Source organism: Bufo bufo, chromosome 6, assembly GCF_905171765.1.
Source record: "Bufo bufo chromosome 6, aBufBuf1.1, whole genome shotgun sequence".
In the NCBI taxonomy this organism is placed as follows: domain Eukaryota; kingdom Metazoa; phylum Chordata; class Amphibia; order Anura; family Bufonidae; genus Bufo; species Bufo bufo.
In genome coordinates, this window is record NC_053394.1 from 389,892,522 (window position 1) to 389,909,209 (window position 16,688).

The 16,688-nt window shown below is 42.7% G+C and overlaps 1 protein-coding gene across 1 annotated transcript in view; it reads right to left on the reverse strand.

Moving 5' to 3' along the window:
* Nucleotides 1-16,688, reverse strand: part of LOC121003518 (zinc finger protein 850-like) — a 732,238-nt gene that overhangs the window by 681,790 nt on the left and 33,760 nt on the right. Inside the window, exons 4-5 of the mRNA XM_040435420.1 lie at nucleotides 14,782-14,884; nucleotides 9,174-10,214 (exon numbers count right to left, since the gene is read on the reverse strand). Of these exons, the coding sequence (XP_040291354.1) occupies nucleotides 9,174-10,214; nucleotides 14,782-14,884 (1,144 nt within the window). The remainder of the gene's footprint in view (nucleotides 1-9,173; nucleotides 10,215-14,781; nucleotides 14,885-16,688) is intronic.

Here is a 16,688-nt window from a genome sequence, read left to right on the forward strand (position 1 = left end):
TTTTTTTGCAAAATTTTACAACTGAAAGTGAAAAATGTCATTTTTTTGCAAAAAAATCGTTCAATTTCGATTAATAACAAAAAAAGTAAAAATGTCAGCAGCAATGAAATACCACCAAATGAAAGCTCTATTAGTGAGAAGAAAAGGAGGTAAAATTTATTTGGGTGGTAAGTTGCATGACCGAGCAATAAACGGTGAAAGTAGGGTAGGTCAGAAGTGTAAAAAGTGGCCTGGTCATTAAGGGTGTTTAAGCTATGGGGGCTGAGGTGGTTAAAACAAGTCAAAATGAGGCTCAGTAGTGTGTGTGGCCTCCACGTGCCTGTATGACCTCCCTACAACGCCTGTGCATGCTCCTGATGAGGTGGCGGACGGTCTCCTGAGGGATCTCCTCCCAGACCTGGACTAAAGCATCTGCCAACTCCTGGACAGTCTGTGGTGCAACGTGACGTTGGTGGATAGACCGAGACATGATGTCCCAGAAGTGCTCAATTAAATTCAGGTCTGGGGAACGGGCGGGCCAGTCCATAGCATCAATGCCTTCGTCTTGTAGGAACTGCTGACACACTCCAGCCACATGAGGTCTAGCATTGTCTTGCATTAGGAGGAACCCAGGACCAACCGCACCAGCATATGGTCTCACAAGGGGTCTGAGGATCTCATCTCGGTACCTAATGGCAGTCAGGCTACCTCTGGCGAGCACATGGAGGGCTGTGCGGCCCTCCAAAGAAATGCAACCCCACACCATTACTGACCCAATGCCAAACCGGTCATGCTGGAGAATGTTGCAGGCAGCAGATTGTTCTCCACGGCGTCTCCAGACTCTGTCAAGTCTGTCACATGTGCTCAGTGTGAACCTGCTTTCATCTGTGAAGAGCACAGGGCGCCAGTGGCGAATTTGCCAATCTTGGTGTTCTCTGGCAAATGCCAAACGTCCTGCACGGTGTTGGACTGTAAGCACAACCCCCACCTGTGGATGTCGGGCCCTCATATCACCCTCATGGAGTCTGTTTCTGACCGTTTGAGCAGACACATGCACATTTGTGGCCTGCTGCAGGTCATTTTGCAGGGCTCTGGCAGTGCTCCTCCTGTTCCTCCTTGCACAAAGGTGGAGGTAGCGGTCCTGCTGCTGGGTTGTTGCCCTCCTACGGCCTCCTCTACGTCTCCTGATGTACTGGCCTGTCTCCTGGTAGCACCTCCATGCTCTGGACACTACGCTGACAGACACAGCAAACCTTCTTGCCACAGCTCGCATTGATGTGCCATCCTGGATAAGCTGCACTACCTGAGCCACTAGAGTGAAAGCACCGCCAGCATTCAAAAGTGACCAAAACATCAGCCAGGAAGCATAGGAACTGAGAAGTGATCTGTGGTCACCACCTGCAGAACCACTCCTTTATTGGGGGTGTCTTGCTAATTGCCTATAATTTCCACCTGTTGTCTATCCCATTTGCACAACAGCCTGTGAAATTGATTGTCACTCAGTGTTGCTTCCTAAGTGGACAGTTTGATTTCACAGAAGTGTGATTGACTTGGAGTTACATTGTGTTGTTTAAGTGTTCCCTTTATTTTTTTGAGCAGTGTATATTATAGTGCAGTTGTATTGTGCGGCAGTTGTGTGCAGTTCTGCTGCGATACTGCAGGTATATAGAGGGAGAAAATAATTTCTACTGGTGTGATATACCAGTCGCCCTGCCAAAAAAAACAGATTGAAGCTGGGTGTTATATACAAATATATTTTCTTTATAGTGCATTTGCGCATGCGCGTACGCGGAAATTATATTGCCGATATTTTGCATTGAAAAAAATAAAGAATGGAGATCGCAAATTCGAATAATAGATCTGGTATGTCACTGTCCATGTTGTGGGACTATTTGTGCACTTCTAGTAATTATTTCTTGGCTGCAAATATGAGCTGAAGGTTTTTCAGGTTCGCCTGCTATTAAAATGAATGGGACCCGCCGCGAACTTGCGGTTCGCGAACATTTGATCGCGGTCGCGAACCGTCCCGGCAGATGTTCGTCCGTCACTAGTGGTAATGCCACTCGGGGGCGTTACGTATTGATATTTTGTATACTACTTGGATGTATTTAATAAAGAAGAATATTTTGTATATTATATGTGTGGTGGATTATCTTCGGTGAGGTTGATGATTATGGTTCCACACATGACATTTTGGTTTACGTTTGTGGTTTTTTGGTATTCGGTTTTGAATCAAGCGTATCATCAAGCTCTGAGTAGCAATAGGGAATCGTTGCTAAACCCTTGCACGCGGATTGAAAAATCTGACCAGATTAGGATCATTGGAAACTATGATAAGCCCACGGCCCTGTGAGACAAATCTTGTCACAATATTGGGGCATTCTACAAGCGGACCCCGACATAGGGCATTTGGTGGGCAGTACCCCCTCTATTACGTATCAAAGGGGTAGAAATATTAAGGATAGACTGGTTCACAGTTTCCATACTCCAGCTGTGCAGCCCCCCTTCTCCTTCAGGGACCAATTGTTGGGGACCTATAGATGTGGGGGCTGCAACGCGTGCGGCTCAATCAAGAAGGGTGGCACATTTTCGAGCACCACTACTGGATACATCTATTATATCAGATCTTTTATAAATTGTAAATCCACAGGTCTGATATATCTAATGACATGTGTATGTGGATTACAGTGTGTGGGCAAAACGGTGAGAGAGCTCTGCAGACGCATTGGGGAACACCTCAATGACATTAAAAAGGAGGCGATACCCAGGTGGCAAGACATGTGGTGGAATGCCATGCGAGTGACCCTGGGGTTGTTCAATTCCAGGGCATTGAATTAATTCGACCCTCACGTAGAGGTGGTGATTATGACAGGTGCGTACTACAAAAAGAGGCGAGATGGACCTTTCAGCTTAAAACTGTACGACCAAAAGGTCTCAATGACCATATATCCTATACATGCTCCGATTAGTACAATATCTTCTCTGTTGCTGATTTTACCATTGCAACCACGGTTATTGCCGCCTCCTCATTTGAATACATTATTAGGGTTGATACTGCTGATGCGGAACTGCACTTATTATATGCCATACTTGTTGTATTATTATTCATATACAATGGCCTATCATTACCATCTATTAGTGGGAGTGTATTTGTAAATACTTATTTTTTCTCTTTTTTATTATGTACATTTGTCCTTTTTGATTGTGTGCATTCTTTTACACATTTATGATTTTTCCTCTGTAGGCGATTTTCTGCGATCCGTATAATGAGCATTGAATCCCTCTCCCACAATGTATTTTTTTCCTGCCATTAGATATATCCGCCTTATGATCCCTGCTTTCCCTAAAGGGGACATTTGGTCCCTCTGCATCTCTCCCTCCTCCTTGCAGTATGGGGTTCGTAGCGCGGCGCTTGATATCTTCAGCGCTGATTCCGGCACGGACTCGAGTGACTGGGAGGGCAGACTTGCGTCTGACGTAAGTGAGGGTGGAGCCATGACATTTAAGTAGCCGGCTTTTCGGCAGCAGCTTCACGGCCATCATAGCGCCGGAACGCTGCCCCTATGTGAGAGGGGTTGTGTGCCTTTACTGCTACTATATTCTATACCACTGCTCATAGTCTTCTGTTTGTTGGGCTCCTGAGGAGGATCTAATGATGCAGAAACGCCTCGAGCCTGCGTTACTTCATAGAAGGGCTATTTATTTAGAGCAGGGCAAACAAATTTTACTTAGCAAGCAGTATGTTTTCTGTTTGGACCGTTTGGGCCATGTCCCAACTGCATACATAGTAGTGACTGTGTGGGATTAGCCCGTGCCCTCTCCATTAATTAGAGAAGAGTGGACACTCGCTTATTTAGTAACTACGGTTCATTTAAGATTTATTTTTATTCTGCAAGTGATTTTATTGTCACCTGTCCATTGCCACTTGTGTCTATTATTGCACCAGTGTTCCAATGTTGGAATAGGGATTGGTTCAGAGTGGGGAAGCTGCTCTCAACCCCTGAATCATTGAGTGTAGATCCCTATATCCATTGATTTCAAAGAATTATATCTGGTGCGACTGGCACTATTTCCATGTACCCCTAATTTATTTGATTAATTGAGGTCTAATAAAATCTTGTCTTTTAAACAACCCCCTTCACAAAATGGTTTTCCACAATTTTGATACTGTTGGCCTATCCTCATCATATTGCCATTGGTCCGACACTGTGCTCTCCACTGATCAGATGTTCTGCAGTAGATGTCTAGTTGTGGAGCAGATTTAGATAGTTTCATCTTAGCTGCTCTCACTGAAGTGATTGGTCACCACCTCTGACCACAGCCCAATGGATGGAGCTGTGGCCAGAGCTACTGTAGACCATCTGATTGGTAGGGGTGCTGTAGTGCCCTAAAGCAAGGGTTCTTTGAAGTCTGGACATTTGTGGACATTTAATCCAGCTTCCCCTATGCAAACTCATCAACTCATGACTCTATTTCAGTTTGAAGGGTTAACCTGCATTGATTTATACTGTTTAATACTGCATAACTGTATTTCATATGCATTTTGTCATATATACCCTGTTCATTTGCACAGCGCCGTGGAAAGGGTTAATGAACATAGAGACTTTTGGGACTTTGAATGAGAAGCTGGTAATTTTCAACAGCTACCATAGGGTTGCAAAAGAGCATGTTTTAGAGGAAAAAAGCCAGACGTTGTTTAGCACCAAATTGCCCGATTGGAGTCGGGAAGGAATTCCCCCCCCCCCCCCCCCCTTAAGTGGGGAAAATTTGCTTCTACCTCACAGTTTGTTTGTTTTTGCCTTCCTATTGATCAACTTGCAGGATAACAGGCCGAACTGGATGGACATATGTCTTTTTTCAGCACTATAAACTATGTTACCATGTTATTCAGACAGACTGACCTTTTGAATGTCTGGTTTAGCTATGTTATTATGTCGGAAACTCTGTTTTTGTCTAGAAAAACTGCTGTGTTATTGCCTTTGAGTATTATGGAAGCTCTGATGCAAGTCTATGAGAGATGGGAGTTGTAACTTTGTATATGTTATGGTGAGTTTCCCAACTCCACCCCTCCCACTACAAGGTTCAAGTTAGTGTAGAAATGGTATATAAGGACAGCAATCAGAGCCCCTAGTGTTCTGCAGTTAGGGAACGGTGCTTGGAGGGGGATATTCTGCCAGACTGCATGAGTGACCAGAAGAAGACGCCAAGACGGGATACTCTGACACTGACCCTGGGTCTCCAGCCTTTAGCAGGGTACCAGCCTTCTGAGAGAGAGAGAGAGAGAGATGGACAGCCAGCTCAGGTCTTTCCTCAGCACACCCTCAAACCTGTCAGGTAGGAGACTGGAGAAGACAGCCCTATGCCTTGCCTGTATTTTTTTGCACCTGAATTTCTCCAGTAAAGAAGCACTGCATCTTACTATCCCTTCTGGATAGCAGCAACTTATAGTGACACTTCGTCGGAGTCTGGGGAACACAGAGTTGCAGCGCTACTGCAGTGCCAGGTATCAGACCCCTCAATCTCATCCAATCTGATAGTTATGGCCAAACCTGATAATAGGCCATCAAGAAAACCCCTTTAATGACATACACATTTATTTAGAGCATATGGTGGTTTAATGGACCAATCCTAAAGGGGTTGTCTGGGTTCAGAGCTGAACAGACATATCCCCTTCTTCATTCAGACAGCCCCTCAGAGGGGAGCATGCAACATTTATCGCAGAGGACAAGGGCTTTTTCTGCAGATCCGGTGACGTTACAGGGTTTCTGCTAGGCGGAGGCTTCTGCCTAGCAGCTTTGCAGGTGACGTCACCGGCACTAATGGGCAGGCTTTAGCGCTGCCCTAGCCTGTAAAACAACTGAAAAAACCTCCGCCTAGCAGGGTAAAAATGTAAACAAAAAAGCAAAAAACAAAACTTGAAATGTTCTGATGCTCTGATCATCTCAGAAGGGCTGCCTAGGTGAAAAAGGGGATATGCCCGGATTCAGCTATGACCCCGGACAACCCCTTTAATTTTTATTAATTGTGTGTGAGGAAAATGGAGTCCCTGCCATTTGCTCCAGGAGTGGGAAGAGAAAATCAAACTCCACAGGGGGGCCCTGCTTCAAAGCGCAGCCAGATAGCAGAGGTCAGAGAACTCCGCAGAGGGTCCTGGCTTTTAGGCCACTTGTGCATAAATCACACCTAACTTAGACAGTACGGAGGCCAATCTCATCCTGCAGGAAATCCTCTCTGTAAGGGGTCTAAGCTAGTAACCAGTTCAATCAATTCCCTCAGACACCCTTGAACCGGGGATTAATAAGGAATTATGAATTGACCGTCCATCACAGGCATAAGTCAGTTATATATCTGCGACCCTGGGGCCAAAACGAACATGTCCCTGGTCGTAGTTTTGTGGTAGGATGCCAGGAAGGGGAGATACACAGATCTCCCCACAGAAACCTAATAATGGCACGTTTGGTCTCCACCTGTAGTTGGAACCCAGGCGGACCCGATGGTCCCAGAACCATCTCCCTGTGACCTTCTGGTCTGGAGCTATGAGTTCTAATGGGTTTTGTGGGTCGTTGATTGCCAGCACCAGCAGAGGAGGAGTGGACCCCCCCCAGAGGCAGGGAGGGCCAGATACAGGTAAAAAAAAGCCCATGCAAGCCAGCGGGCGTTTCTTTCTGAAGGGGGGTCACACTGAGTAACGTGTTTGGAGGGACCTGGAAACCGCTGACATATCTGCCGCCCATGTGACTACAGCAAAGCCTTACAGCAAACCATTATTCCTCACCACCCAAAGGACTACTCAGCCATCCAGTAACTGACTCTTGTTCTGTTTAATCCTGTTTGTACCATATTACCTGTATTTGCACATCGGACCACTGTATATATTCTCTGTTATATTGTGTACTGTCTAGTAAGCCCTTAAGGCGATTAAATATATAATTTAATCTTGTGCTGTCCTTGTATCTCGATCACGAATCCCCACATCCGTGTTTCAGCATAGTAATACGCTACTGCGGGTTGGTTTCTCACCCTATATAATCCCGTTAAAGGACCAGGCTTATATCAAATGAGAAACTGGTGGCAGTCTACCCGGGCTGAGAAAGCGCAGTTTCACTGGGGCAGTGAAAAGGCTGTCTCAGCTTGTCAGGGCTGTGAGCGCGTGTGGAGTTACGCCGGAGGCTGCTTGGACCACTGTCGCTCACCCCCCTGCCTCTCTGTGCCCGTGTGGATAGGAGGCAACTGTGTAAACTGTACCAAGCTGACCTTACATGCTCCTCCGGCAGGGCGTAACGTCACGTCTTGGTAACCAGTGACTATACCATGTCTTGTGAGCTCGACGTAGTTGAGGTGGGGCAGCGAAGTGCGTTGTTCGTCACATTGTTGCCTACCTAACTTTTACAACTTTTGTTTACATGACGCATGGGGCATTTATTAATATGTTTTTCTGAGACTTATTTTCTTTTTAATTCAAACTCAAGCTCTTTATTCTTTAAATATACAGACTGACACCAAAATAAATGGTTAAAATTGGTCCCCTGTTTTGGTCTTATTGATAGTTTTTTTTTTTTGCTTCATGTGAAAAGAGAAACTATGTAGACGTTTTTTCTATTTTATTCTCACTTGTATTTTATTATATATTTTGATACTCTTAAAATATATTTTGTCCTATGGGACATTTACACGTCACTGTAATTGGGGCATCCAAATGTGACAAGTGATGCTTCTGCACCATAACGGTCCTGCCTGGCAAGGTAGAAACCACTATGTGCACAAAACAAGCAATCACCGACACAATATATTAAGGGGCAGCGTCCAAAACCATCCATAGAAACAGTAAAGGATCACTACCCCCCTTCTCCATCCGAGGTATCGTCATTACTTCTAGTATTGTCAGGTGGAAGACATCCGATTATAAACCCAGACAAAACTGTAACTGCGCCCATGGAGCTCATGGAATGGCCTGAATATTAGAGATCCTCCAAATAAAACATATCTCCGTATCACCATACAATAATAGGAGTGAAAACAGTCATATGAAACAAAATGATCAAAAATTCAATATATCCAACAAAAATATTTTATATCAAGTCTTCATTTATAAAAACATAAAAAATCCAGAGCTGGTGGGACATACAAAGAAGAAAATGACCAAGGATTTACCCACTGGTAAATTCATGTGAGATGAGTGAACCACATGACTTCTACAAATACAGGGGGGCCGAGGACCCCACTTGTTGGGTTTATCTACAGAATCATACATTTTGGTCAGGGTGTGCAGATTAAGATGATATTCGTTTAGGAGGGCGAGTAATGGCTTCTATGTAATGAGGCAATCCTCACCTGGGTCACTTTTTGGGAGAACTTGCACATTACTGATGAAACCCAGTAAGAGATGACGGTTTCTTGACAAGATCATATTTGACGTTTTTAATTTTACAAATACTTATAAAAGGTAGAACAGACTGGGGCTGGAATAGGTAGATAGTTATCTTTTTATATCAGGCCCTATAGGAGTTTTTTATTTCCTCTTACCAAACATTTTTGTTTAGAGAGGATATCTATACAGTCTAAACTTTCACTTTTAACTGGATCTGTTCTTTGAGTCTGGTATTCATTCAATACAGGAGACAATACGTGTTTGGGGAGCTCTGACAGTGGTCCCAATCATCACTCCAAGCCCTTGGCCACCTCTGGTAACTCAAAGCAAGGTTCTGTTTTATCTCCCTGTAAAAAGGAGTAGCTGATAGAATAAAGCCAGTGAGCGACACTGACTACCGTAAAAACACATAAGGGCGGTCACTAAAGGGCTAAGTATGGAGATGGCTTCTCTCTGTGAGTTTTATGATGTGTAACAAGAGCTGATTTCTGGTTATAACATTTCCCACATTCTGTGCATGAAAATGGCTTCTCTCCTGTGTGAACTCTCTGATGTCTAATAAATGCAGAATTATTGTTAAAACATTTCCCACATTCTGAACATGAAAATGGCTTCTCCCCGGTGTGAACTCTCTGATGGAAAACAAGAGCTGATTTATGCTTAAAACATTCACTGCATTCTGAACATGGATATGGCTTTTCCCCGGTGTGAATTCTCTGATGTATAACAAGAACTTGTTTATACTTAAAACATTTACTACATTCTGAGCATGAAAATGGCTTCTCCCCTGTGTGAACTCTCTGATGTCTAATAAATGCTGAATTACTGTTAAAACATTTCCCACATTCTGAACATGAAAATGGCTTCTCCCCGGTGTGAACTCTCTGATGGAAAACAAGAGCTGATTTATGCTTAAAACATTCACCGCATTCTGAACATGGATATGGCTTCTCTCCTGTGTGAGTTCTCTGATGTACAACAAGAGCTGATTTATTGTGAAAACATTTCCCACATTCTGAACATGAAAATGGCTTCTCTCCTGTGTGATTTCTCTGATGATCAACAAGATGTGGTTTCTGCTTAAAACATTTTCCACATTCTGTGCATGAAAATGGCTTCTCCCCGGTGTGTATTCTCTGATGTCTAATAAATGCTGACTTATAGTTAAAACTTGTCCCACATTCTGAACAAGAAAATGGCTTCTCCCCGGTGTGAATTCTTTGATGGAAAACAAGAGCTGATTTCTGCTTAAAACATTTTCCACATTCTGAGCATGAAAATGGCTTCTCCCCTGTGTGAACTCTCTGATGTCTAATAAGAGCTGAATTATTTTTAAAACATTTCCCACATTCTGAGCATGAAAATGGCTTCTCTCCTGTGTGAGTTCTCTGATGTATAACAAGAGCTGATTTCTGGTTAAAACGTTTCCCACATTCTGAGCATGAAAATGGCTTCTCCCCTGTGTGAACTCTCTGATGTACAACAAGACCTGATTTATGCTTAAAACATTCACTGCATTCTAAACATGAAAATGGCCTCTCCCCTGTGTGAACTCTCTGATGTCTCACTAATTCTGATTTATATCTAAAAAATCTTCCACATTCTAAACATGAAAAAGTCTTCCCTATTACGTGGGCTGTTGGATGTTTATTACCTTTTTTACTACTTTTATTCTGTGTTACAGTCTGTGATGAATCAGAAGATCGGATCTGTTTAAAAGGATCAAATAATACATTTTTGCTCTGACTGGATGTAGATATATCTTGGATATTGGCATGCTCTTCATATTTATCTTGTATGATACCACGATCATCTACTTCAAAATGTAAAGATACCAGATGTTTCTCTAAGTTCCTGGTACAGTCATCTGCCAAGAACAAAATACATTTTATTATTGATGAATAATATACCAAAATATTCTATTGAAATTTTATTACATTTCAGTTTAAAAAATCCACAGAAAGGTATGGCACAAAATACAAGAATTAACTGACTAAAGCAGTGGTGGCCAAAAAGATCACGATCTAATAGTAGACCAAGGGGCATAACTAGGCCAGGTTGGCCCCCCACCTTGAGCAACTTCCCTGCAACCTCTACCCAATCAGTCATTTTAAATACATATAAATAAAACATTTCCTAGCGCTGGACAAGAGGCGCTGAATGTCCCCTTAGTTCCCCCCACCATAGTTATCTCCCCTAAGAGTCCCTTTCACAGTAGAATTCCCATTTAGTGCCCTCAGGAGAATGCCCCCTTGATGTCTTCAAACAGTAGTTATGCCCCCTTAGTGCCCCCACACAGTAGTTATGCCCCTTACAATACTGCTTCCCCTTAGTGACCCCACACAGTAGTTTTGCCGCCTTTGTGTCCCCTTCTACAGTAGTACTGTCCCTTAGTGCCCCTTACAGTAGTGAAGCTCCTTAATACCGAGCACATCATGCTCTTCCCAGCAGCAGACGTGATGTGATGATGTCATCTCTCCTGCTGAGCTGAGGAGAGTGCACAGGCCGGGGGATTATCTCAGGTCTGTGCGCTCTTCCTCTCAGCCCAGCAGGTACAATGACATCACTGTATCACACCTGCTGGCGAGAGTGCAGGCCAGGGAATGAGACCTAGCCTATAATGGATGACAGATACAGCAGCTGGACTCGGAGGGAGGGAGGAGAGTAGAATGGACAGTAGGAAACACAGTCCTGTCACTCTCAAGTAAACAAACTGGATGGCACGCTCCATAAAATCTTCCTTTTTTTCGTGGATCAACCCCTTAAGGACCCATGAAGTACATGTACATAATTTCTGGCTGCCTTCCGTGAGAGCCTGTGAGATCCAGCCTCCTACATATCACAGGCAGGAAGCTGTAAGTGTATTACACTGTGTAATACACTTACAGCCAATGCATTACAATACAAAAGTATTGTAATGCATTGTAAAGGGGATCAGACCCCCAAAAGTTGAAGTCCCAGAGTGGGACAAAAAATAAAGTGAAAAAATAAGTTAAAAAAAGAAAGTTTTACAAAAAATTTGTAAAGTTTCTAGTAAAAAATAAAGATACCTTTTCCCAAAATAACGGATTAATATTTTTTTTAAATAGGGAAAAAAAGAACAGTACACATATTAGGTATTGCCGAGTCCATATTGACTGGTTCTATAAAAATATCACATGAGCTAACCCCTCAGGTGAACACCGTAAAATTTTTTAGTAAATCAGTGTCAAAAAAGCACCTTACATCACAAAAAGTGTAATAGCAAGCGATCAAAAAGTCATATGCACCCCAAAATAGTGCCAATCAAGCCGTTATCTAATCCAGCAAAAATGATACCCTACCTAGTACAATCGCCCAAAAAAAAAAAAATATATATATATATGTCCCTCAGACTATGGAGACACTAAAACATGATTTCTTTTGTTTCAAAAATGCAGTTATTTTGTAAAACTTAAATAAATAAAGTATACATATTAGGTATTTCTGCATCTGTAAGAATCTGCTGTATAAAAATATCACATGAACTAACCCCTCAGATGAACACTGTAAAAAAAAAAAAAACGGTGTAAAAAGGCAATTTTTAGTCACCTTACATTACAAAAAGTGTAAGGGCTGTTTCACACGAGCGGATGCCGTGCGTGACATCCGCTCCGTGAATGACAGCCAAGACCCGATGCAGACTGCAGAAGCACGGAGCATTAACATGATTGATAATGCTCTGTGCCTCTCTGTGATCTCTTTACTACGAAATCATAGTGAGATAAAGTTGTCACTGTGATTTCGTAGTAAAGAGATCACAGAGAGGCACGGAGCATTATCAATCATGTTAATGCTCCGTGCTTCTGCAGTCTGCATCGGGTCTTGGCTGTCATTCACGGAGCGGATGTCACGCACGGCAGCCGCTCGTGTGAAACAGCCCTAATACCAAGCGATCAAAAAGTCATACGCACCCCAAACTCATACCAATCAAACCGTCATCTCCTCCCGCAAAAAATGATACCCCAAATAAGACAGTCGCTCAAAAAATTAAATAAAAAATATGGCTTTCAGAATATAGAGACAGAAAAAAAATATTTTTTAAAAAATGCTTTATTATGTAAAACTGAAACAAACAACAAAAAAAGTTGTCATATTTGGGATTGTCGCGTTCGTAACAACCTGCTCTATAAAAATACCACATTATCTAACCTGTCAGATAAAATGAAATAAAAAGCGGTGTTACGTTGCCTCACAAAAAGTGTAATATAGAGCAACCAAAAATCATATGTACCCTAAAATAGTACCAACAAAACTGCCATCTTATCCCGTAGTTTCCAAAATGGGGTCGTTTTTTTGCAGTTTCTTCTCTAGGGGTGCATCAGGGGGTCTTCAATTGTGACATGGCAACTTAAAATTATCCCAGTGAAATCTGCCTTCTAAAAACCATATGGCATTCCTTTCCTTCTGCGCCCTGCCGTGTGCTTGTACAGCAGTTTACGACCACATATGGGGTGTTTCTGTAAAGTACAGAATCAGGGCAATAAATATTGAGTTTTGTTTAGCTGTTAACTCTTGATTTGTTACTGGAAAAAATGGATTAAAATGGAAAATCAATCAAAAAAGTGAAATTCGGAAATTTCCTCTACATTTCCCTTTAATTCTTGTGGAACACCTAAAGGGTTAACAAAGTTTGTAAAATCAGTTTTGAATACCTTGAGGGTGTAGTTTCTAAAATGGGGTCAATATTGGGTGGTTTCTATTATGTAAGCCTCAAAAGTGACTTCAGACCTGAGCTGGTCCTTAAAAAGTGGGTTTTGGAAATTTACTGAAAAATGTCAAGATTTTCTTCTAAACTTCTAAACCTTCTAACGTCCCCAAAAAATAAAATGTCATTCACAAAATGATCCAAACATGAAGTAGACATATGGGAAATGTAAAGTAATCACTATTATATAAGGTATCGCTTCAGCGATTTGGTTTTGGGGACTTTATCACCTGTCCACCTGTATCTACAGTAGGACAGTCCTATTTCTGGTGGTCAACAAAACCATTTGTATCCCGCTTGGAGCTAAGTATCATATTCAGTATCACATTTGTTTTTCTATTATTGTATTGAGATCACCCCCTGATGAGCCTAGAAAGTTCTAGGTGAAACACGTCGGGATCTCGTTTTCTATCTGGTACCCATTCTCGGTACCCATTCTCTGGGATAACCGTTGACACTCTTTACGTAATTATCTTCCCCTTGTTAGGGTTCAACAGGGACTGGATAGGATTACGTTCGGGGTTAGGGAACCTCCACCATCAGGGGGTCGCCCTGGGCTAAGCAGTCTGTAGGGCAACCAGGGTGAGATTTATCTGCCGTTGCCCTCTCTATAAGACCTTTGAGTCAATGGAGGACGGATCAGTTTTCTATTGTGGCAGAGAAGACGGATTCGTCCTCATTGACTTTCAATGGAGTTCATGACGGATCCATCTTGGCAATGTTAAAAAAAAAGTTAAAGATAATACAACCGTATCCGTTCATAACGGATGCAGATGGTTGTATTATCAGTAATGGAAACCGGATCCAGCAAAAACCCTAGTGTGAAAGTAGCCTTAGCAAGGAAGGAAGGAAGAAGAGAAGAGGCAGAAGAGAGAAGGAGAAGAGAAAAGAAAAGTGCTACAGAAGAGGAAACCTGGAGGGGCCAGAGCAAAGACCGGGACTGGAGAGACATGAGAAGACCTCTGTATAGTAACTACACTTTACTGTAGAGGGATAGGAATGTGTGGTTTAGTTACCAAATAGTCTTGGGAGTAACTTTATTATTAGTAGAAATTATTAGTAATTGTTATTGTGTACAAGTCTCTCCGTATGTTATATTTATGTTTGTTGCTTTATACTTTCATATATACTCATCAATAATAATAATAATAATAATAATATCATTATTCCCACATTGCACAATATATCTATTTGTTTTATTTGTATAAGCAGAATCTCATGCCTCGTTTCCACTGAGAGGATCGGTTCGGGTCGGCACAGTTTGGAAGATTTTTAATGGTCCGGTCTATTTAGGTGAGCGTTTCCACTGCAACTCGGGCCGCCGGGTCCATACGTGGTTTAGAAAAAAATGCGTAGCATGACGTCACACTAGTGCGACAACAAACGCGACGCTACAAACAAGAAAGATGGAGGTCATCCAGCAACTCGTGTTTTATGTTGCGCTTACGTTTGACGTTATTCAGGCCGCCAATCAGGAGAATGTATTGTGTGACGCAAGTAGCTCCGCTCTAACCGAACCGTTCCATTTTTCTATGGCCCTACATCTGAAGCAGGACCCTGAATGGTGCGGTACGGTTCGCTTGTATGGATCGCTTTCATAGTGGAAACACCCAATATAGCGAACCGTACCGTACCGACCCGAACCGATCCGCTCAGTGGAAACGAGGCATTAGAGACCTCTCTGCTTTACTTAGTGGTCACTACTCACCTGGGCGGTTATCTGCAGGACTGTCCTCTGTACTCTGCTCATCACCCCTCACATATGTCTCTGTAGGATTAATATTGTTCAGATCTTCACCCGGATTCACAAGCTGTGAAAGAAATATTGTAGAAGTCATCAGACGGTTGGAGAAGTCGTGTGGAAGGTTTTATACAACCTAAGAAGACAACCAAAAACGACCGGACAGCAGGAGTTATCTGACCCAAATATCTGCAGGTCTCCTGTATAAATCCAATCTGATTGCTCCATTATTCCAACCAGTTTGCAATGCAGGGAGAGTAGCCCTTATATTCCATCCCTAACATTACATTGTTTGTGCACTTGTTGCCCTTGCTGGCCGTCCCAGGGCTGTGAAGCCGGTAAGCCAAAGTTCTTTCGATCCGTGGCTTATTTACCTCCTTGGAATGGGCATAATCATCTGCTCTGCTGCAGCCAATGACTGGATTCAGGGGTAACATGTCCACAAGAGACACATCACCTCTGAAGCCAGTCATTGGCAGCAGTAATGCAGGTGACCATGCCTGTGCCGGCGAGGGAGCAAACAACATTTACTGGAAGATGGACACACAGGAGCTGGCACACATAACCAGAGCTAAGGGTAGCAGGTACGTATGACTCTTTCCATAGTAGAGGCTGCGGACACATGTGAAAAGTTACTTATTCCTGAAAAAACCCTTTAATGCTGTCTTCCTGTTCTGTCTAGAAGTTTTAGGATAAGTGCAGGCATGAAGATACTGTACCTAGTATAAGGACAGGGGAGAACACAGGAAAGGTGAGAACTGATTATCTATCACCACTAGAACACCCTGCTTGTGACTGTTTATAGTATAAGGACAGGAGAGAACACAGGAGAGGTGAGAACTGATTATCTATCACCACTAGAACACCTTGCTTGTGACTGTTTATAGTATAAGGACAGGAGAGAAAACAGAAAAAGCAAGAACTGATTATTATCACTACTTGTGATGAGCAAAGTTTTAAAATATTCGATTTGGTTGCTTCGTCCCCTTTTTCCCAAAAATTTGCTTTGTTACAAATGAATCAGTCACAAAGTGCATTACATCAGGTAAATCCCAGCCTGCAATTACATTTTAAGGAGAATGTATCCTGGTGTACATCACTGTGAATTGCAGAAACATGCATAGCTAGTCCTTTCTGGTAGCTAAACAGTTACTGTGAGTCAGTATGACAGGCAGGTCACATATATGGCTGAGCACATCATCATGCAGGCCTCCAACAGTCCCAGCAGACCCTTAGCAAAACCAAGAAAAAAAAAAAGCATACAGCATTAGGGATGAGCAAACCCAAACTTTACAGGTTCGGGTTTGGCGTTCAGGCAGTGGAAAAATCCTGTTATGGATTCCGTTATAATATATAACAGAATTCTATGCTGGAATGCAAAATGGAAGCCTTTAAGAGGTATTCCGTTTTGATCCATCATAATAGAAGTCTAAGGCCAAGTATAACGGATCTGTCTTGTTTCTTTGACTGGGCCAGACGGATCTGTTATGCTTGGCCATAGACTGCATTCCGTCATAGAATTCCATTATATTGGACTCCATAACGGGATTCTTCCACTGCCCAGACGCCGAACCCGAACCTGTAAAGTTCGGGTTCGCTCATCCCTATACAGCATCCATCAGTAAAGAAAAAAAATAAAGAAAAACACTGCAGGTCCCTGTAGGTGTCCTAATAACTCTTTAGTGGAACAAAATAAGGACATAGATACAATACATAAACGATACAATAAAGTAGTAGTGACAACATGACTGTGCGTCACTATTAGACTTAGTTCACACTTCACTTATTTTGTCAGTTATTGTCAGCCCAAAGCAGGTGTAGGTCAAACCCACAGAACAGGTGCAGATTTATGTATACTACCTAATCCGAGAGTA